Below are 23809 nucleotides of genomic sequence, written 5' to 3' on the forward strand. Positions count from 1 at the left end.
CTGTATTGCTTGCTTAAAATAAACCCATGTATGATGGAAATTTATTAATATGTTTAATAAATGAACATTTATTAAAGGGTTAGTTCACCCAAAAATGAAAATAATGTCATTTATTACTCACCCTCATGCTGTTCCACACCCGTAAGACCTTCGTTAATCTTCAGAACGCAAATTAAGATATTTTTGTTGAAATCCTTTGGCTCAGTGAGGCCTGCATAGCCAGCAATGACATTTTCTCTCTCAAGATCCATTAATGTACTAAAAACATATTTAAGTCAGTTCATGTGAGTACAGTGGTTCAGTATTAATATTATAAAGCGACGAGAATATTTTTGGTGCGCCAAAAAACAAAATAACGACTTATATAGTGATGGCCGATTTCAAAACACTGCTTCAGGAAGCTTCGGAGCGTTATGAATCTTTTGTGTCAAATCAGCGGTTCGGAGCGCCAAAGTCACGTGATTTCAGCAGTTTGGCGGTTTGACACGCGATCCGAATCATGATTCGACACAAAAGATTCATAACGCTCCGAAAATATTCTCGTCGCTTTATAATATTAATATTAAACCACTGTACTCACATGAACTGATTTAAATATGTTTTTAGTACATTAATGGATCTTGAGAGAGGAAATGTCATTGCTGGCTATGCAGGCCTCACTGAGCCATCGGATTTAATCAAAAATATCTTAATTTGTGTTCCGAAGATTAACGAAGGTCTTACGAGTGTGGAACGACATGAGGGCGAGTAATAAATGATATTATTTTCATTTTTGGTTGAACTAACCCTTTAATAAGTTTAATGAATAATAACTAAACAATAAACATTTATTAAATTGCTTTATTAAATCAATAAATGTTCACCTTTTGATTATTATTGTTGCCTCTAGTAATTATATGTCTGATATTTCATTTCCAACCTGTTTTGGGTTAATTTTAAGCCAGCCATATAGTAATTTTTAAACAATACAAAAAACTGCCCAGCACATTGGGCAAACATTTAAGCCAACCGCTGGCATTGTCCATTTTCAACCCAACTTGGGAGTTGTTTTTAACCCAGCATTTTTTAGAGTGTAAATAGTATGGGAGTATGTGATTTGTGACGCATCAAAAACATGCAGTGTTGGTGGTGCTCCAGGATCAGGGTTGGGATCCAATGGCATAAATACATACTCATACTACGTTTACCATGTTTCCCCAGGTGAAAAAAAAGTAAAGTTCTATAATGTACTTAAAGTGCTCTATTTTCACACACTAATTTTAAGATAAGATTAAGATAATCTTAAGAACATCTAAGTGTACTCAACTGTGCTATTTTAAGACACCATGAAATATGAACTAAAATGTGCTTTTAATATACTATCTCTGTATTTAAAAAAAATGTATTTAGATACCACTTATAGTACATTTGAACCCATATATAGTGTACTACAAGTGGTAACTAAATATATTTTTTAAATACAGAGATAGTATATTAAAAGCACATTTTAGTTCATATTTCATGGTGTCTCAAAATAGCACAGTTGAGTACACTTAGATGTTCTTAATATACTAAAAATTCTTCTTTAGTACAAAATTAGTGCGTGAAAATAGTATTTTAAGTACATTATAGAAGTGTACTTTTTTTTTTTTTTACACCTGGCAGAAATAGTAAGCAAACTAGTATATAGTAGGCAGTATGCTAGTATGCGGTTAAAAAACGCCCACATATGAGCACGCTTACACACTGATCTAGTAGTTACAAGGACCATTTAGAAAGTTACTTCGATTCTTATGTGGATAAATTAAACACAATTTCTCAACTGTGACGCGTTCAGTTTTAAGACCTTATTCACAGCAGCGCCATTTTGATTTTTAACGGAAATTACAACGATGCTGTGAGGGATAGATCTCCTCCTCAGTGGGTTGTACTGTTAATTAATGTGTTTTTGAAGTGTTCTGCTGACGAAAACTCTGCAAAAATACATTTCCCAGAATTTCAGTAGACAAAAAAAAAAAAAAAAAAGAAAATATGAACTGTGCAAAATTATAAGTGATCTTTATGCAGCTTTTTACAGCGGATGCCTCGTCGCCTCGCTTTCATACCTGTCATGTCGTTGCTCTGAATAAGGTCGACAAATGTTTTTACATTCACATTTGTGTTGTGGTGAGATTGCTCACGCACGCGCGTCCTCCTCCGTGACGTCAGTGAGGTTCACGAGTATTAAAGCGCGCGAGCGGGCGGTGTGACTGACAGAGTGTTTGTGTCGCAGTTGTGAAGAAAACTAACAATGGTGCAACTTTCTAAAACTGGAGCGAGAGACTCGCTGAAAGCTGGTCATCCTCCTGCAGGTTTGCACGTTTAGTTAACATATGAAACTTTTAGTGTTTTAGAATCTTTTTTTATTATGATTTCTAGTTTTGTTTACGTAGCTTTTTATTGTAGCACGCCTCAAGTTTGCATAAATACGATGTGATTTAAATGTTGAATATTGAATTGTATGCTATGTTTGTGAATGTAGGCCCGCTTTTGCGGGTGTAGTAGTTCAAGGCAGTGAGAGGAGAACAAACAACAGCTCTTGTTTTCTTACTAGGTGTCACAGGATGTGAGTTCAGAAGGCTTTCGCTTTGTAGTTTCTGAGTGATTTAAAACGATTAGTGCAGTGCAAACCTTCATTGTGTCTCAAACTAGCTGCCTATCTAGACAGGGTTCTGAATTTGCACATTTAGTTAAGATGATTAGGGAGTTTTGCAGTTGCTCTTGCTTAATGCGAAAAAATACTTTTATCTTTATTCAGAATGTGTTTTGAGAGAGTGAATTGTACTTATGCAACCATAAATCTATTGACATACAAGCAGGACAGTCTTTAAAGGTCAAAGGTGGTGGTTTAAGTCTGTCATCAAACCCTGAATGTGTAACAAACAACCTGCTAGGAAAACACATGCCTTTTTTTTGTCACATGACCAGTTCTGGGCTGTTTAAAACTGCAAACATTGAACACTCCCTTATTACACTGCTGCTTTCACTGACTTTACTAGACTGATTTGAGCGGGCGGCCCGTTTTATTAAGCAAATATTTGCACGCTCACCCTCGGGGCCTCTATAGACCTGCCAAATATTCAGAACAACAGGCCCAACGGACTGAGATGATGGTAGTGGACGTCTACAGGACTCTCATGAGCTGGAATTGATTTGTGAGACTGGGAAAAGTGACTCGGTGTCCTATAGGAATGAATTAGGAGTGCAGATTTGTGGGGTTTATCTTATTCCTACGTCAGCTAGAACGAAGTGTCACATTATCCCCTGTTTTCTTTAAAGAAGTGATTTGATATGGCAATAGTTTTAAAACACGTGAAAGTGAACAAAAGCTATAACATTTCTTAACACGTTCACAGTTGTGTAACATAATTTAATGAACCGATATAAGAATTTGGCCGATATTGATAACCGATAATTCTTCATATTTGAAAGCCGATTACCGATATATTGACCGATGAAGCTAAATCCAAATTTGTATATAATTTGATTACAAAAGTCTAATCCATTAAAAGCAATGCCCCAAACACATGATTATAATGTTCTCATTATAATATTACTTAACTGTATTTTCCTTTTTGAAGTGATTTTAATCATATTTCAAGAAATGTGGACATGGTGGACTATGCGCATCTGAAGTGTTTCAGCTGAAGGAAATAATCCATTATTTATTTATCGGCCAAATTGTCTTATCGGGCCGAAAACGATAACATTAAAAATGAACATGTATCTGCCGATATATTGTGCATCCCTAATTTCATGACTTTTGAAACTCTGGAATTGTGCACTTTCTTCAGTGAAAGCAGGAGGCAAAAGAGTCGTGAAGAAGAGCGCTGATGATAACGCCAATGTGGAGAAAGAAGGCAAGAAATTGGACAAATCCAGGTACAGTATAGATGCTGAGCTCTTTGTGTCTCAGATGAGTTGAAATTAAATTCAGCTGTTCCTTCTCGTTCAATCTCTTTGGCCGTTTGCTCAACATTTAATGAACACGTTTCATAGAAAATATGCTGCTTCGGACTATGATGGAATGCGCAGTGGTTTGCTAAACCCGCTGGCAGTAACGTTCATATCGCGGTGGCTTTTTTAAAAAATTTTTGTTGTTGCATTCTGGTCCGCAACAAAACATTGAAAGTGGTTCATCAAAAATGTGTGCATGGAAAAAAGATCATTTTAGTCTCACTGCAGGCGTCTAAAAAGTGATGAAGCAGAAACTTGTTGCTAAAAATGTTTCAGCGCTTTGCATGAAATCAAAGACCCGTGCAGTTTCATTCAGCATGACACATTCAGTATTATCTGTTTAAATTGAATGCAGTATTTTACACTAATCTCGGTGTGCTGGTTTGTTCTCCAGGTCCCTGCCGACCCCGTCCAGAATGCAGCATCTGAGTCTTCTCCTGGCTGGTCCGCTTGAGAAGGTTTGTTGCACCCTAGTTATAAGATATTACTAGCGTTGCATGTATCCTCCTCCAGTCCCATAGTGCACTGCTGTTTGGATGCTGCTTTAGAAAGCCTTAGACAGCACAGAGTTTTTAAGGTTTAAAAATGCAAAATTCTGGGAATTGGAAAGTTTCCATGGAAATTAATGGGAATAAACTGGACATTTGCAGAAACTTAACTGAGAACTTAGATGTAGTTGAAGGAAAAAACCCATCTTGCAGAATAATCTTGGTTAAAACAACCAGATTTAATGCAAATTGAGTTGAATTTCTACCCTGCACATTCCTCGATCACATGCACACAGAAAACCACTTACTGCAGGGCTGTTGAGGCCACACCCCTGAATCTGCACGTCTGCTATTGACCAAACAAAATCTTATTTATGTTTGTATGTTTTGTTATTATGTTCCCTTTAATTACCATAAATTCCCGTTAAGTTTCCAACTTGGAATATTTCCAAAATTCCTTGGCTTAACTTCCCATGGAAAGTTTCCGGAAATGTATCAGAAATTTTCTGCCCCTTTGCAACCCTAATTGTAGTAGACATCATACCCAAACATGGATGCGGTTTCTGTGGCTGTAGTTTGCAAGCTCTTCACAGACGCTGCTGTATTCAGTAATATTTTTCGCTTCCGCAGTTTTTAATTGGAGTGAGAGTGGAAGCTAGCACATGGGTCATTAATTAAACTTCAGTTGAGTTTAGTCCAAATAGGATTCACTTTCTGAACTCATCAACCCACTTCAGTGATCTGTGAATGTCTTGATCCCCTGCAAGTGTCCAAACTTCTAAACCAGTGGTTGTCAACTAGTTTGGTTACTAAAATGGCAGCTACCAAGTGACCAAGTTTGTCAAATCTTTTTCTTTTTGTGTCTTTTGTATTTATATTACGATATCTTTTTCTAATTTTTATTTATTATTTGTATATATTTTATATATATATATATATATATATATATATATAATTTTTTTTTTTTTTTTTTCTATTTCCAATTTGTTTAATTTTATTATTTTGTGTTTTTTTTTTTTTTTTTTTTTTTTTTTCAATTTATGTAATATTTATATTTTAATGTTTATCTAAGTTTATGTAATTTATATTTTATTTATTAAGTTATTACTTTTTAGTATTTCTTTTTTTTTTATATATATATATATATATATATATATATATATATATATATATGTATGAGAGATATAGATGATGTTACTATGGTATTTATTTTTGTGTATGTAATATTTATCTATTTGGTTTTATAAAATTAAATGAAATATTAAATAAAATCAAATAAATAGATAAATATATTACAAAATAAATACCATACCAACAACATATAAATGATAATAGTATGATTTAGTATTTCCATTTCTTTATCTCTTTCTATTTACTGTTATTCATTTGTTTATTTAATATTTTATTTTTTATTATTTTAGTTTATTTACACATTGTTTTTAGTAGCTTTTACCGTGAAATTAGCCATAGAAGCTGGAATATCTTCAGGTTGTTTTAGTCATTTGGTTAGTCACTATATTAAAGTAAAAATTAATTTCAGAAATGAAATATCATATTTAACATTAACATTTGTCTGCTGCAGTTGGGTCATGATTTCCCCGAGACTCCAGTTTCTGTGCGACACAGCCGAGTCAGACCGAGCGCAGAGAAACCGCATGTCCCACGCATCTCCTGCATTCAACAGCCGCGCAAGTTTTGAGCCGAGATGGCCTCCGCTGCTGAGCTTCTGAAGACATGACATGCAGGAAGTGCGTTTGTAGGTGAATGTGGTGCATCATGGACTTGACTTAGTAGCCTTGAAACAAAGTTCCTGTAATGTGACTTCTGTTCAGCTTATTTGTTGCAATCTTTGTAGCTTTTGCAGTTTTGTGCTTGTGCTGTGTGGAATATTCATTAACCCAGTGTGAATTAAAGCTGTGCTGTTGGAAAGAGTTAGGTTACTGCTTTACTGAAGTGTAGCATTAATATGCATGGAGTTTTTGGAAACTATTTTTGATAATCATCAAAAGAATTTTTTTTTTTTTTTTTTCTCTATTCTTTCACAAAATGAGACTTTCATACCAGTAAAGTTCACTTTTCCAGCAAATAAAAGGTGGTTGTGGTTTCTCTTCATGACCATTAGGTGGCGGTAGAATCAGTTCACTTTTTAGTTTAATTTACACAGTTTTTAGTAACTTTTTTTTTTTTTTTTTTTTTTACTTTTTACTTGGATTTGACCATGAAATTAGCCATAGAAGCTGGAGTATGTTGGTTGTTTTAGTCATTTGGTTAGTCACTATATTTAAGTAAATTTCCTTAATTTCAGAAATGTCATATTTAACATTAATGTTTGTCTGCTGCAGTTGGGTCATGATTTCCCAGAGACTCCAGTTTCTGTGCGACACAGCCGAGTCAGACCGAGCGTGGAGAAAATGAGGCTTTCACAAAATGAGACTTTCATACCAGTAAAATGAACTTTTCCAGCAAATGAAAAGTGGTTGTAGTTTCCTTTCATGACCGTTAGGTGGCGGTAGAATCCCTTACATAGACATAACTTTTGCAATTACTCTTACAAGCCTGTGAAATTACCTTCAATTAGTTTAAACTTTCGTCATTCTTGTTGTGCAGTACTTGCACTTTAACACAAACATGTACTATTAGTATTAAGTTAAAGAATTTATAATGAAATGTTTCTATAAAAGGGTTTATCAGAGAAATATGGTTTGGTCATACTCAGATGCTTAATTATAACTTATTTACACAATGACAAGAAAATAAACACTTCGTAAGGAGCTATAGTTATTTATCTTTGAGAAATTGATGTTAACTTTGATTATCAGCTATGCTTTTAAGTTTAATATATCATATACTGTACAAGACACTTACAGGATGAAAAGTAATATTTCAAATGCAGGGAAGAGATGAATTAAAATTCACCCCAATGTTTACTTCATAAAACTAATGATTTCTTAGCTGTAAGTTTTGTATATAAATGTTAAAAGTACTGTATATTAGGAATGACTTTCCTCCCCTTGATGTGCTTTAATCTTCCTCGCTGATGTTTCTCATAAAACGTGATCGTTTACGGCTTGGTCTGATGTGATGTTTCTCAGGGAAGGAGCCAAACGCTCCGGTCATGACATGATGCTCTCTGTGAAGAAGCGCTGCGTGTGGCGGCTTTGAGCTGTCAGTCTGATGGGGGTTGGAGGAAGTGCGTTGTATATTTAGGCGTCTAATGCAGACAGCACAAAAGAGCCCCTATTGAGTGTGTGATCGGGCCAAATGCCAAAAATGAGACTGGGTCTGAGTCTCAAACTTGAAGGACAGAGACAGAGAAGGAGGATCAGAAACTATCCATCAAAGTTTAGACATGCTTGACTGGATTTATGTTCATAATCTAAAAAAAAAAACCTTTGATGTATAATTTTTCTTATTAGATTCTTGAAATTTAGTTTGGAAGCCAATATAAATGGTGCCTATGAGTTTTATGCATTGCAACATTTATTTTTTTTAATTCAAATAATACAAAAATACAAATGCATTACGGTAATCAGATGTTAATTGCCACATTTTTTTCTGGAAACATTACTATGTTTTTGAACGAAGTCTCTTATGCTCATTAAGGCTGCATTTATTTCATAATAAATACAGAAAAAACAATATTGTGAAATATTATTACAATTTAAAATTATGGTTTTCTATTGTAATATACTTTAAAATATAATTTATTTCTGTGTTGCAAAGCTGAATTGTCAGCATCATTACTCCAGTCTTCAGTGTCACATGATCCTTCAGAAATCATTCTAATATGCTGATTTATTATCAATGTTGAAAACAGTTGTGTTGCTTAATATTTTTTTGGAACCTGTGATACTTTTTTCAGGATTCATTGATGAATAAAAGGTTAAAAAGAACAGCATTTATTCAAAATATAAATCTTTTCTAACAATATAAATCTTTACTATCACTTTTTATCAATTTAACACATCCGTGCTGAATAAAAGTATTAATTTCTTTAAAAAAAAAGAAAAATTACTGACCCCAAACTTTTGAACGGTAGTGTATATTGTTACAAAAGATTTCTATTTTAAATAAATGCTGTTTTTTTTTTTTTTTTATTATTCATCAAAGAATCCTGAAAAAGTTTACAACATTTATAATAAATCAGCATATTACAATGATTTCTGAAGGGTCATGTGACACTGAAGACTGGAGTAATGATGCTGACAATTCAGCTTTGCATCACAGAATTAAACTATATTTAAAGTATATTAAAATAGAAAACCATAATTTTAAATTGTAATAATATTTCACAATATTATTGTTTTTTCTGTATTTATTATGAAATAAATGCAGCCTTAATGAGCATAAGAGACTTCATTCAAAAACATTAAAAATAGTAATGTTTCCAAACTTTTGACTGGTAGTGTGTGTGTATGTATGTGTGTGTGTGTGTGTATGTGTATATATATATATAAAATATGAGCAATATCACATGAGTAGCCATGCGATATGGCTGTATATCAGCATGACTGTGATTCGGCCGTAGGTAATCACAGCGTGCTGATATACAGCCATATTGCATGACTGCATGTGTGATATTGCATTTATACAACAGTTCAACGGCACGAGTGTGTAAATAAATAAGAAATAACAATGGAGTGTCTTTAAAACCCTCTTTTGTGCAGAACTACTTCCTTCCACCATGGATTCAAATCTCAAGTTGACAGTTTGACCAATAAAACGTCACTTTACAACTAGTAACAAAGGAATGTTGAGTCCCTCCATTGAAACTCATTGTATTTTGTACAGAATGAGAGAGAGAGAGAGAGAGAGCCTGAGCGAGCATTACCTGTGTCTGATATAACATTCATTCTTCAGGTTGATGTCCATAATATTATATCCATTATAAAAATCCATTTCAGTGTCCGCCAAGGAAAGCGATCTTTGTATTTGTTCTTTTTACAGTTAAGGGAATTTCCCATAACAGCACTAAAACAACTTCCTTTGTTTACAAAAGTCCCTTTCAAATTAAAAGTCTCTTACGACTGACTCATTCACTCGTAAAGTTTGCCACCATCTTACGGCGTATTAATGTAACTTTCACTCAATCCATATTACGCACTAATGGACCCTTTCTCAATACCAAATACAACATATTATTTATATAAAATAATATTTTTGAACAACAATATTTAAATTAACAACAATAGCCGTTATAAATGACAATAGGAAATAAACACAATTGTACAATTCAGTCAAACATACAAAAGCAGAGCTCTTCAGGATGCAAGTTAAATAGTCTTAATATTATCATGTTTAACCACTATAAGCGCCAGCGGCAAATCCCTGAAGCACTGTCCGAGATGCAGCTGTTCTCGGCGGGTACTCGAGCACTGAACGGCCGCTGACGGCCTGGAGCTCACATCTCTGAAAATGTCTAAACAAATAGTAAAATAGGCGCTATGATTAAATATGAGTCACATATTTCAGGTCTAAACAACTACATTCTTACCTAAAAAAAACTCTTAAAACTACAGTTCATGGTTCAACAAGTATAGTATTTGTAAAAAAAATACAGTGGATTTGCTCGGCCGCCATGATATGGAGTGATACAAACAGTGAAAAGGTAGGAGTGCTGTTATCACTAGAATATCACACGGCTCTCAGCCAATCAGATTCGAGAACCAGAAAGAACTGTTGTTTGAATTGTAATAATATTTCACAATATTACTGTTTTTACTGTATTTGTTAAATAAATGCAACCTTGGTGAATATAAGAGACATTCAAAAACATTAAAAAAAAAAAAATTATTCCAAATGTTTGACTGGTAGTGTAAATATTAATGGTCAAAAATTGGCTATATTTTCTCTTAATGCAAAACATGAAATAAAAATGAATATAAATTAAATATAAATTTTTGTGAGGTTTGTCTCTTTTTCTTTACTTGTTCTTTGTCAACTTTGTTCCCCTTATATGCCTCCTCCCCTTCTTGATTTGAGCTAATAGAGATTTAGGCTGGTTAAATCGATATCAGGAGTAATGCAAAGGATCCAGGTTTACCTGTATGCGGATTAGAGACGCGCACACACACATTCCCATCATGCACATGGATTAAAGGCATCGCCTGGCGTGAGGCTTACAAATACCCCACAAATGAATCCCTTATTCCATCTCACAGGGCAGGTGATTCTATTGCCTGATATATTTCACATCACAGGCTGTTTTGCATTCATGTATTTTTATGAAGCGTATTTCAATCTCATTGTCCCTTGTGAGCCGCTCTCTGACAAAATTACATTTGTTTCAACTTTTTATATCCAAATAAATTACCCAGGTTACCCTATGCTGAGTTCAAATTACATTTTCCAATATGCAAATCCAGCTACTGCAGGAAACCTGTACTTATGAAGCATACTTGATTATCTGTCTGAAATGAAACATAACATTAAAGGGGTGGTTGACTATGATTTCACTTTTTTAACTTTAGTTAGTGTGTAATGTTGCTGTTTGATCATAAACAACATCTGCAAAGTTACGACACTCAAAGTTCAATGCAAAGGGAGATATTTTCTTTTTAAGAATTCTCTGTTTAAGGACTACAACAAACGGCTGGTAGGGACTACAATGAGCTTCTTCCCGGGTTGGTCACATCACAAACCCTAAAATTTACATAAACCCCGCCCCCGAGAACACACAACAAAGGGGGTGAGGCCATGTTGGGCTGCTTTAGAGAAGAGGAAGAGTTGTTGTAGTAGAGTGCTTCACAAATGAGGGTCAATTCAACGCTGGACAAAAGATTAACATGACGGCACATGCTAGTCGATGAGTTAAATCGACTCCACAGCAACTACATAAATGTATCCACTAACCATTCAGAAATTTCCAGTTTCATTCTAAAAGTTGTAACTTCTTCCTGAGTCTCTCCATCAGTGTCGACTCCGGTTTGAACAATGTAAGGCTGAACACCGTTACTGACAATCCTCATTTTGGCTGCGTGAGATTCTCCAGCTTTGTTGTTGTTGAGTAACCAAAGCGTGAGCTGTTAAAGCTCCGCCTTCTTCTGGAAAGGGGGCTGGGAGCAGCAGCTCATTCGCATTTAAAGGGACACACACAAAAACAGCGTGTTTTTGCTCACACCCAAATAGGGTCAAATTTGACAAGCTATAATAAATGATCTGTGGGGTATTTTGAGCTGAAACTTCACAGACACATTCTGGAGACACCAGAGACTTATATTACATCTTGTGAAAAGGGGCATTATAGGTCCCATTAACATTTGTCAGTCTAATAAAATAATGAGTCAAGAAAGATATGCTGAATATTACTTCAAATTCATTTGTGCACTGTACACATCCTGCAGTAAGAATATGCGATTGCAAACAATGTATTTCCTATTAAAACAAAAAGTTTGGGCTTTTATTTTACACCAATATTTTCTACTTTTGATGATGCAAGCATGTAGATTCAGAAGACATCAAAGCTAATAGACATGGACTAAAAGCCACAGAACTGTCGTTTAGATTTCATGGGCCTTTTCATGTGATCTCAGAGCAGTGTGATCTAACCATATGTTGAACATCTTTCAGAGCTCTTAGATGTGTGCCTCTTTAACGTTATGCATTACACAAGCTGCGTTTGTTAGGAGAAGCCTTCATGTGGGAACGCAACCACATCACAAATCATCTCCGTCAGCAGCTGATGACCGGCTATAATGATGGATTCACATTCTCAGACACAAGAGACGCTGGACGGCTGCTGCAGTGACAACTCTCAACAGGTGTGTGTGTGTGTGTGTGTGTGTGTGTGTGTGTGTGTCTGTGTTGTCGGCTCAGTTGTAGATTACAGCGGGATTATCACATACACACTGAATGGTGTGTTAGAATTACTCAAAGTGAATCTCGTTGGCACTTATTTGATGTCCAATGTCAGAGTCAGTATAAAAACACAACTGTAATAATATATATATATATATATATATATATATGTGTGTGTGTGTGTGTGTGTACACACTCTAAAAAATTCTGGGTTAAAAACAACCCAAGTTGGTTTGAAAATGGACAAACCCAGCGATTGGGTTGTTTTAACCCAGCGTTTGTGTTAAATTTTTGCTCAACTTGCTGGGTAGTTTTATTTGACTCAAGTATTGTTTAAAAATGACTATTTATTGCTTAAAATGAACCCAAAGTATGTTGGAAATTAACATTTATTAGTAGGCCTATGTTTAATAAATTAACATTTATTATAATAAGTTTAATAAATAATAATTAAACAATAAACATTTATTAAATTGCTTATTAATAAATGTTCACTTTGATTATTATGGTTGGCTCTAGTTATTTTGTGTCTGATTTTTAATTTCCAACCTATTTTTGGGTTCATTTTAAGCCAGTCATATAGTAATTTTTAAACAATAGTTGGGTTAAATAAAACTACCCAGTATGTTGGGTAAACATTTAACCCAACTGCTGGGTTAAAAGATAATTCACAGGTTTTGCACTGCAACATAATGTGTGCAATACCTCTCTGTACCATGTGGTGTCAGCATTCAGTTAGCACCCAAAAATTAAATGAACATCACACACACTCGGGCTAAGAGCATATCCAGTTCACTTTGAATTGTAATTACTACCTCTCATTATTACAAACATCTGCAGGACAGCTGCTGTGGAGATCTGGGTCTATTTTAGACTCACCACATGAGTGTATCCCCACAGGATCCCGGTAAAATGCCTCCATTCGGAACTGCAAAGGTCAAACTGCATTAAAGACTTCATCGCATTCACATCTACTGCCAGCCGTAACCTCTGGAACAGCAGTTAAACATGTCAAAGGAATTCTCTACACAAGCATCTTTCCTGCGGTTAATCTCTCCGGAGAGAAACGGCCTTTCATATGGTTCTGCTGGGTTCATTTCAGGCTGACTTAACATTTTCCAAAACACAAAGTTTAATGTTGTTCTTTTTTTCAGATTAAATGAATCCTCCGCTTTGCATTGTGATCAAATTCACTGTAATCTGCTGCCTCCTGTGGTGCTTTAGGCTACAACCTGCACCTGACTTTCTCCATAAAGTTCAGTAAAGTTGTTTAAACCTCAGGTTTGAGGACTGAGAGAACCCACAGCTGTTTTAATAGCTCAAAAACCAGACTAAAAGCAAGACACTACAGGCAAATCCATTGTATTTCATGCATTTTGCTTCCATAACTCTTTCAGACTAATGGAAAGAAAACATCCAAAATACACATTTTTAAGTGTTTATTTTATTGCACTTTATCAATTTACATCTGTAGATTTCAATTTCAATACATATATGTAAAGTATATACACATATTTATGATATTTTTCCAGAAATCTCCACATCAGTAACCCTTACACCAAACTTTACAGTTTAATTCCTGTATTCTGAAGGGTTTATAACTTTTACCTGGATTATATAGACTAACATTTATAGAAACATAAAAGTTCAGAAAACTTGTAAGACAAAACATTGTCTTAATGTACTGTGATTAATCACCTGGGGAAGTTTTATCTGTTAGTTAGCCTTAACATAAAAGTTTTTTAATCAACAAAATGCAATTTTCATAACTGAAAATGTAATATTTACTGAATCTCATTGATACTAGTCACATTTCTGTAAAGTGCATCATTACTTTGTGATGTAAAACCTCAATAATATCAGCCTAAAGGGTTTTATAGGTATGAGGAACTGGGAAAATAAGAGGTTTACTTTGAAATTACTAGACTTATTGCTTTTAAACAAATAGCTGGGGGCTCTAAGAGCCCAAACAAATGGATAAATGTTGGGGCTTCATTGTTTTCTGTTTAATATGTGCTTAAAAAAAAAGCTTATGACAGTCTTGATTGATGGCATGCTCCCATTGTGACAACTTACCCCTATAACAGTTTTATTATAATGCCCGCTATTGGGGCATGTTGTCACGAAATGCTAACATGGTTTAATGAGCTTTATTATTATTATTATTATTTTTTACAGAGCAGTTACTGTGGAAATGTTTTTTTTTTGTAATCAAAGTTTATTATAAATTACATTCTAATTACTAAAAAATAAATAAATTATAAATTAGATTTATTCACCGCGGTGAAAAGTGAGAACCCTAGTAGGCCTATGACATTGTCTTCCTATTCATGATCTGTGGAGGTCCAGTTTTGTCATCTCAACACTCAAGACACCTCACTCACTGAGAGAAGCCCACTTGATAGTAAACATACTTTGGCGTAGACGTCGTGATGACCTCAGTGCAAGCGCGCGGAGGGAGGGAGGAGCCGCGCGCGCTTCCACACTGTCTGTGAGAGAGAAGCGGCGTCCTCAAAACTTTTCCCTGACGGATAATTCATGACATAAATCAGGTAATGTAGCATTTTCATCTTCAGAGCTGGCCGGTGGATATAAATGAAGTGTTTAAAGTGTTCCCACATGTTTTTCAAAAGCTCGTGAGTTAAGTTGGAGTTTGATAATTTGTTTCGTTCGCGATTCCCGACCTCAGATTAAACGGGAATATGCCGAGGCTTGTCTGGTTCTCTGTCATGGGATACCAGTGTGTGGATGTGGTTTATGAACTGTTTAAATGTAGGCTGAAACCTCTTTTACACATGGAGTTGGATTATTGGCGTGTCCTGCTGGGATCATCTGCTCTTATAATGGGGATTCACGAATTTGTGTGTCGCAGAGATTCACTTTCTGATATCTGGATTGTAGTGGGAAGCTTTATTATATTTTTTTTAAGAGTTGAATCTCTCCATGGATTTATAATGTGGTTTTCCACATAGTTTGATTATATTTAGGCTAACGTTACCCCTCTCAGACTCCCTTCCATATGATTTACGTTATTCCAACGGTTGACAGATGAATTGACACTTGACTGAAATCGGTTTCCACTATCTTTTTATCAAAATGTTTCTGTTTAAATGCTTGAAAATAGTTATGCAGACAAATATAAATGTTTTACACTAATTTAGCCTACAAAACAATAGCGAATAAAAATAGACCAGATAGGATGGATAAGAAAAACATCAAGAATTGTTGAAGTGCTGTTATTTCATAGTTTTGATGACTTTATTATTATTCTAATTCATTATTAGAAAAAAACATCCACAAATAAGTAGGTTTTGACTAGTAGTGTATTTAATAATAATATATTTTGTTTATAGAGTGCCTTTTAGTGTACTTAAAGGTACAATATGTAAGTTTTCGCCTCTAGAGGTCGCCTATTCAAAACAAAGGCGTAGCTTGATGACGCCGAGATTGAGCACGGAATCATGGGAGATGTTGTCTTCACCTTACAACCAGGGGAAAAGAATCCGACGGGATTTGTGCGGAAATCATGATAATGGATGAGATTATTAACGTTACTGTAGTATGAAGCAGAGCAGAAACGAGGCCGCTGGAGCGATTGCTAATGAGAGATGAGCGCGACAGACGGCTGGTGAGCAGCGGGACTTTTATTATGCCGCAGTCGCCACTTTTGCTTCTTGCGGTCAAGCGTATGTGGGGTAAAGCAGTGCTGTTTTATCATATTTGCTCGGCGGCCGCTATGAGACACTTGTTGCACGCTGCAGTAAGCTAGATCGATAGTTAAATATCATATTAATATAATCAAGAAAACGAGATTCAAACAATAAGACTAAACGTGTTGAGATATATAACAATGATTAGTTTTCTGTCTATAAGTGTATACGAACAGTTGTTCCGTTGTCTAATAAAACATATATTAAAGTGTCTTTGGTGTTTCCATGGTTTTTACTAAATAAAACCGGAAATTGAGGGTAATGCGGGTGTGATGTCATTGATAGGTGACGCACAGACACAGTCCGTGTCCTAGTTAAAATTGCTTAGGCTATTTCTCTGGATTTAAACATTGTTGGAAACATCTGGGATAATGTAAGTACACAAGTCAACAAAATAACATTGTTTCTAGTGGTGTTTGGATATTTTAATCCAAAAATCTTACATATTGTGCCTTTTAATTATCATGTCCAGGTCACATTTTGGCCTAAAATCGACAGGAAAAAGAAACTACTTTTATTTGCAATTAATATGACACCTATTACAGGTTTTTTTGCATTATGCATGACATTTATTAGCATTATTACTAATAGTAATGCCTTAAAATTTCAAAATGGCTCACAACTCACGGTAGTTTAAACTAGGTTCATAAAGAAACCAAAATCCCTGGAGTCGTCATCAGTGATTTTGATGGAGTTTTAATGCCCTCTTCTCCTCTATGCAGCTGAGTCATGAGGGTTGGATGTGTGCTGTTGACAGAGGACACTCCTTTTCCTACCCTTAGGAAAGTTTACCATGGATTTACTATACAGGCTTCCCACGGTCATGGAAAACCAGGACATTTTAAAATTGTGATTTTGTGATTTGAAACTCTCAAAAAGGAGTCTATATTATACATAGTTATGCTCAGCTCTTGTCTCTTTATAAATGCAATCTCTGTACAGTGATTCTTCTCTGCTAATCACAAACGACTGTAAAAGTCACGGAAAGTCATTGGTCAAAAAAAGTGTGGGAACCTCCGTCTCATGGTTCATAGCCAGCTGGCAAATAACAGGTGCTGGTGCCATATGTAAACACATGTAGCGGATACAGAGGGGCATGAAAAGACCTCTAGTCCTGGATGTCTTGAATCCATATCTTCACAATATGTCCATTATGCTGCACATCTGCTTTGCTGAAGTAGCCACGTGTTCGCTAGATTATCCAATGGAATGATTCGGAGTTTGTGTGACTCACATAATGACACACCTGTAGAGATTTAGGTTCAAAAGTCATCCTTCTATCTCTCTTTGGCTTTGTTAAATAAAGCTGCCAGGCACAAATGCACTTTGAAGCTTAAAACAAATGTTGGAAAATGAGTTTTTTTCTCTGTCACGCAGTGCTAATGGTGCTGCGGTGCCAACTGGAATGAAAGCGAGATTTCTTAATTGCCCTGACTGGCTCCATCCACATCAGCGACTGGTTGTCGGGCTGTAGATCATGATGGGACGTTTTTATGGTGCTTGGGGTGACTCTGGTGGCCTGCAGGGAAACGCTCATTTAATAACATTGTGCTAGTGGCCAGCGAGAGGGTTGTGTTACGGCCAAACAAAAGCTGTGTTGTGTGTCTGTTTCAGCAGGGCGCTCAGATGCTGTCAGTCTGGAAATAATAAACTAATTCTAGTGCTTTGTGGGAGGTCGAAATGTTTTAAATGCTCTGTATTTCCGAGCACAAATTCTCTTTATCTTGATTGTGGTTCTAAATGATTCTAACGATTATATCTTACTAGTTATGAGTTATTATTAAAGGGGACCTATTATGCCCCTTTCACAAGATGTAACATAAGTCTCTGGTGTACCCAGAATGTGTCTGTGAAGTTTCAGCTCAAAATACCCCACAGATCATTTATTATAGCTTGTCAAATTTGCCCCTATTTGGGTGTGAGCAAAAACACACCATTTTTCTGTGTGTCCCTTTAAATTAGGGATGCACCGATCCGATACTCAGATCGAGTATCGGCTCCGACACTGCCATTTTTGCCGGATCGGGTATCGGCCGGATGGGACCGATCCAAATCCAATATTGTGCGTGTACTATTCTGTGTTATTGTTAAGCCCCACAAAAGGCACTATATTCCAAATGTTCTGAAGCCATTCCATAGTTTAATTTGAAGTACAGATAAATATTTAAGTCGTTAAATTAAAGTTCAAGTAAATGCCTCCCTCTGCTGCGGCTGTCAGTCATTCCCCATTCAGCATTCAGACTGCGTGTCGCGTTCGGTTACGACAGTCAACACAATGAAACTCTCTCCAAGATGAATCAATGTTTCTATTATTATACTTCACGGTACCGGTAATACAATAGAGTACCTCAGGGATGACGTGTTTTTGTAGGCCAACCCGGAAGTTATCGGCGCACAGGTTCCCTCGATCGAAAGCCTATGCATTTTTCCCATACACTTTTGGAAAATCGCAAAAAATAAGCTCTGTGTTTAACAAAGGGTTATGACACTTACACGTTTTGTCTATCAAGATAATCTTTACAAGTTAACACAACATTTATACATTTTGAAGCCTAAATAAAGTCGTCAGATATAAAAAGCTAACAGTAGGCTATAAACGGACTACAGCACACCATGGTCGTGGATCAACGTCACCACCACCAAGCTTCCTCAAACTTTATTTAAAAAACAACTTTATTCAAAAACATGCTCGCTGATTATGATCTGCGCTGTGTATGAATACTTATCCACTTTTTCATGAGAAATGCTGTCCAAATGTCCTGTTTGTCATGATGACGTGTAAAGTCCCTTTTAGCAATTTGTTAGCAACCGCCGTTTTTAAGACACAATAAAGGTTTAAAAAAATCACAAGCGGGTTATAACTGGTGTGTTTTATGTCATACATCAAAACGTGAAAATATTTAGAGGCTTTGTTAACCACAGACCTTATTTCAGGTGATTTAGCAAAAACCCATTGACTTCAGGGCGATGGAATGCTGAAATGCTAATTCGCTTCCGGGTTTTGCCTACAAAAACACGTCATCCCTGAGGTACTCTATACGCATCAATATATCTTCGCTTTGTGCTTTGAACTTTTCAATGCGGAGCGCTGCCGCTGCGCGCTGTGGCTTCAAGCGCATCATTCTGCACACGGGATGCGCATAAGCGCTTTGTGCCGCTCTGTATGGGAGCCGTTCGTATTGTAATACTTTTGCACAATGAAAGATTGTTAATAGCTTTTTTGTTCTGTCCTATCTATCATATGCTGCTGCCTCATTAAAAAAAACTCCGCTATAAATTTAAAAGAAATGTCTTTTAATTTTATAGTATAGCCTATATAAATATATTTAGTTTATGTCATGAGTAAGCCATGAGTCATGGATGAAGGAGTCAGCTTTATTTTGAATGTCTACCAAGCTAGTGAAGCTATTGGTTTATTTACAGTTGTTGCACTGATGCACAGTTATTTAATAAATAATTCACTACATTTGTGTCTGTTTGTTATTTTGTTTTACAAAGTTAGGAAAGTAATGTTTAAGTCAAGCCTGATACCTTGCACAAAAGAATGATCCCAGTTTCTTCCACACAGTGAGGCATACAGTTTATTAGGTATTTTAGCACTTTTTTTATTATTACTTGAATATTGGATCGGTATCGGCCGATACTGAATCTCAGGTATCGGAATCGGTATCGTAAGCGAAAAAGGCGGATCGGTGCATCCCTACTTTAAATGCAAATGAGCTGCTGCTCCCTGCCCCCTTTCCAGAAGAGGGCGGAGCTTTAACAGCTCATGCTTCAGTTGCTCAACAACAACAAAGCTGGAGAATCTCACGCAGCCAAAATGAGGATTGTCAGTAACGGTGTTCAGCCTTACATTGTTCAAACCGGAGTCGACACTGATGGAGAGACTCAGGAAGAAGTTACAACTTTTAGATGTTTCTGAATGGTTAGTGGATAAATTTATGTAGTTGCTGTGGAGTTGATTCAACTCATCGACTAGCATGTGCCGTCATGTTTATCTTTAGTGCAAATCCAGTGTTGAATTGACTTTCATTTGTGAAGCAGTCCGGCGTAAAATGACGGCATGACAACAACACTCTACTACAACAACTCTTCCTCTTCTCTAAAGCAGCCCAACATGGCCTCACTCCCTTTGTTGTGTGTTCTCGTGGGCGGGGTTTATGTAAATTTTAGGGTTAGTGATGTCACCAACCCAGGAAGAATCTTGTTGTAGTCCTTAAAAAGCGATTTCTGTAAAAGAAAATATCTCCCTTTGCATTGAACTTTGAGCGTCGTAACTTTGCAGATGTTGTTTATGCTCAAACAGCAACATTACACACTAACTAAAGTTAAAAAAGTGAAGTCATAATCAACCACCCCTTTAAGGTTAAAGGTGAAGTGTGTGCAAGTTTAGTTTTAGCAGGTAAACTGGACATTCACAAACTGTTATGTCTGGTAAATAATAAGTACTTATTAATTTTGGATGTTTTTGATCAAATTTTTTTTGGTGTTAAGACAGCCATGACTTTATATGAATTCTTTTACTATTAAGGGGTGTAAATCGGATGTTTCATCACAATATGATTTGACGTTGATTCTTTTAGCCAGCGATGCAATATTTGCTGATACTTCAAAACATGCCATACGATTAGATTCAGGGATCTGCGATCAATATATCAAGATTTTGTGCCTATTTTACACATCCAGTTACATTTTTGTTAACTTACAAATGCAACCAAAATATAACATGAACATTTAATCGAACTCTCTGAAAATTGCAATCTCTGTATCTCAATTGTGACATCCACATAAAAATGCACCTTAGTTTTTAAATAATATGGAAAAATAAATAATGAAAAAATATCAAGTTGCACATGAGATCATCAATCATCTTGTGCTTGTGCAATTAGATGAGAGCAATGACAACAGCCAAGAAAGTCTTTCAGTCTTCTGTGCTCTCTAAAATGTGTAAATCTAGTATCCAAATACATTCACAATAACATGAGGTATGCTAGTTGTTGAAAAAAAAAAAGAAAAGACATTTATACAGGAAAAAAAAAAAAAAGAAATGTAAAAAATAAAGTTGTTAACTCAAACAAGTCTTCTACACTAAAAAATGCTGGGTTAAAAGCAACCCAATTGGGTTAAAAATGGGATAAAGTTTTATTTAACTCAAATGTCTTTTAAAAATGACTATATGTCTGGCTTAAAATGAACCCAAAATAGGTTGGAAATTAAAAATCAGACACATAATCACTAGAAGCAACAATAATAATCAAAAGGTGAACATTTGTTAACAAGCAGTCTAATAAATGTTTATTTGTTAATTATTATTCATTAAACATATTAATAAATGTTAATTTCCAACATTGGGTTCATTTTAAGAAAGAAATACAGTCATTTTTAATAGTTGAGTTAAATAAAACTACCCAGCTGGATGGGCAAACATTTAACCCAACCTCTGGGTTAAAACAACCCATTCGCTGGGTTTGTCAATTTTCAACCCAACTTTGGTTGTTTTTAGCCCAGCGTTTTTAGTGTATGGTATTTATTTAAGATAAACCCACCGCATATGGCTTCTAGAAACAGAATGACCACTGATTGGTCATTTGACATGTCAGTCTCATCCTGTCTAAGTGGGCAGTTCTTGACCAAGAGCTACATTGTGCAGTCAGTGTGTAACCAGACTTTTGAAGTCTAGTCAGAGGTCTGTTACTCTTAGAATTACAGACTCCTTTGCAGCAGTTAGGTGACTTATACTGGACCACAGGACTGTGTGTGTTTTGGTTGAGCTGTCGTTTTTGGACATGCGGTGAGCTCGCTATGTGGGAATGTGCAGAATAAACTGTACCGGTCTGTGAAATGTAGAGCACTGCCATGACGGCTCAGAGAAAACATAAGAGTGAGATTTTTTTTCCCTTGTTGCCACTGTGTTGAGTTCCTCCCTATTTTTGCCACTGTACTTTTCTTTTCTGTCATCGCTAAGTGCCAAATGTAGAGTCCAACCCCTATTGTTTTTGTAGGCATTTTTTGTTTATTATTCTGTTTCCTCTGCTTTTCCTCTGTGTCTATTGCATCCTGTAGAAGTATTTGGAAGGTTTGGCACACTTGGTGGTGGTCTGAATAGTCTTCTGACCAGTTTGGGGATCTCTTAACCAAACCCTCTTGCACCACCATCATCTTTTGTCTCAGAAACTTAATTTTTGAAATGTATTGATTGATATTGTTTTATTATTCTCCTATTTTTTCATTCAGTAACCACCAAAATTGAATCACATAAACACTTTTTTCTGCATTCCGGCAAATGTACACTCTAAAAATGCTGGGTTGAAAATGGACAAACCCAGTAATTGTGTTGTTTTAACCCAGTGGTTGCGTTAAATGTTTGACCAACCTGCTGGGCAGTTTTATTTAACTCAACTATTGTTTAAAAATGACTATATGTCTGGCTTAAAATGAACCTCAAATAGGTTGGAAATTAAAAATCAGACACAATTACTAGAAGCAACAGTAATAATCAAAAGGTGAACATTTATTATTAATAAGTAATTTAATAAATGTTTATTGTTTAATTATTATTCATTAAACTTATTAATAAATGTTCATTTCCAACATACTTTGGGTTCATTTTATGCAAGCAATACAGTAATTTTTAAACAATAGTTGAGTTAAATAAAACTACCCAGCAGGTTGGGCAAACATTTAACCCAACTGCCAGGTTAAAACAACTCAGTTGCTGGGTTAAACTCACAATTGCGTGACATAAAGTCAGAATTGTGAGATATATATACTCGCAATTCTGAGAAAAAAGTCAGTCTTTTTTTCCCCTCAGAATTGGACTTTATAGCTCGTAATTGTAAGTTTATAACACGCAATTCTGACTTTATATCTCGCAATTCTGACTTTATAACTTGCAATTCTGACTTTATATCGCGCAATTCTGATTTTATATCTCGCAATTCTGACTTTATATCTCGCAATTCTGACTTTATATCTCACAATTCTGACTTTATAACTTGCAATTCTGACTTTATATCGCGCAATTCTGATTTTATATCTCGCAATTCTGACTTTATATCTCGCAATTCTGACTTTATATCTCGCAATTCTGACTTTATAACTTGCAATTCTGACTTTATATCTCGCAATTCTGACTTTATATCTCGCAATTCTGATTTTATATCTCGCAATTCTGACTTTATATCTCGCAATTCTGACTTTATAACTTGCAATTCTGACTTTATATCTCGCAATTCTGACTTTATATTTCGCAATTCTGATTTTATATCTCGCAATTCTGACTTATCGCGCAATTCTCACTTTATATCATGCAATTCTCACTTTATAACATGCAATTGCGAGAAAAAAGTCAGTATTGTAAGATAACGTCGCAATTACCTTTTTTATTTTTTATTCAGTGGCAGAAACAAGCTTCCATTGTATATTGTTATTATTGGTTAGACAATTTCATAAATATTATAACTTTCCATTAATTTCACCTGAAGTCATAAGCCTGTTTTTCATGTTCTTTGAGGCAAGTGTAGTCTTGATAAGTTTTGTCAGTAAAAAAAAAAAAAGATAATGGACAAAAGTTTGAGTCTGAATTCGCTGTATTGGTAAAATGTTTCATTTTATAATTGCTTTGTGAATTTACTTTGTGAAGGTTATATAACACAGAACTCACAAAAGCAAAGTGTTATGAATAGGCCAGTTTTTCTTGTTTTAGATGTCAGTCATGTTATTCTTTATTCACAAAAGAGAACGTCTGTTTTTCAACATCTGTCATAATACATTTGCTTAGATCTATTATGATATAATGCTTAGATGTCCATGATTTTTGACTTAGAGAGCTTTTTAAGC

At 35.4% G+C, this 23809-nt stretch overlaps 2 protein-coding genes across 5 annotated transcripts in view; both read left to right on the forward strand.

Annotated features, from left to right (window-relative positions):
• The first annotated feature begins 2130 nt into the window (after window positions 1-2130).
• Window positions 2131-6554, forward strand: dap1b (death associated protein 1b). Its single transcript, XM_051905245.1, has 4 exons — window positions 2131-2330; window positions 3813-3900; window positions 4370-4433; window positions 6046-6554. The coding sequence occupies exons 1-4, from the start codon at window positions 2270-2272 to the stop codon at window positions 6160-6162; spliced, it is 330 nt and encodes a 109-aa protein (XP_051761205.1). The 5' UTR covers window positions 2131-2269; the 3' UTR covers window positions 6163-6554.
• Window positions 6555-14651: 8097 nt separating this feature from the next.
• Window positions 14652-23809, forward strand: part of tanc1b (tetratricopeptide repeat, ankyrin repeat and coiled-coil containing 1b) — a 179428-nt gene continuing 170270 nt past the window's right edge. For all 4 annotated transcript variants that reach the window (XR_007931526.1, XM_051904757.1, XM_051904758.1 and 1 more), the window contains exon 1: window positions 14652-14812. The gene's annotated coding sequence lies outside the window, so the exon portion shown is untranslated. The remainder of the gene's footprint in view (window positions 14813-23809) is intronic.

The sequence above is a fragment of the Ctenopharyngodon idella genome, chromosome 9 (assembly GCF_019924925.1).
Source record: "Ctenopharyngodon idella isolate HZGC_01 chromosome 9, HZGC01, whole genome shotgun sequence".
Taxonomy (NCBI): Eukaryota; Metazoa; Chordata; class Actinopteri; order Cypriniformes; family Xenocyprididae; genus Ctenopharyngodon; species Ctenopharyngodon idella.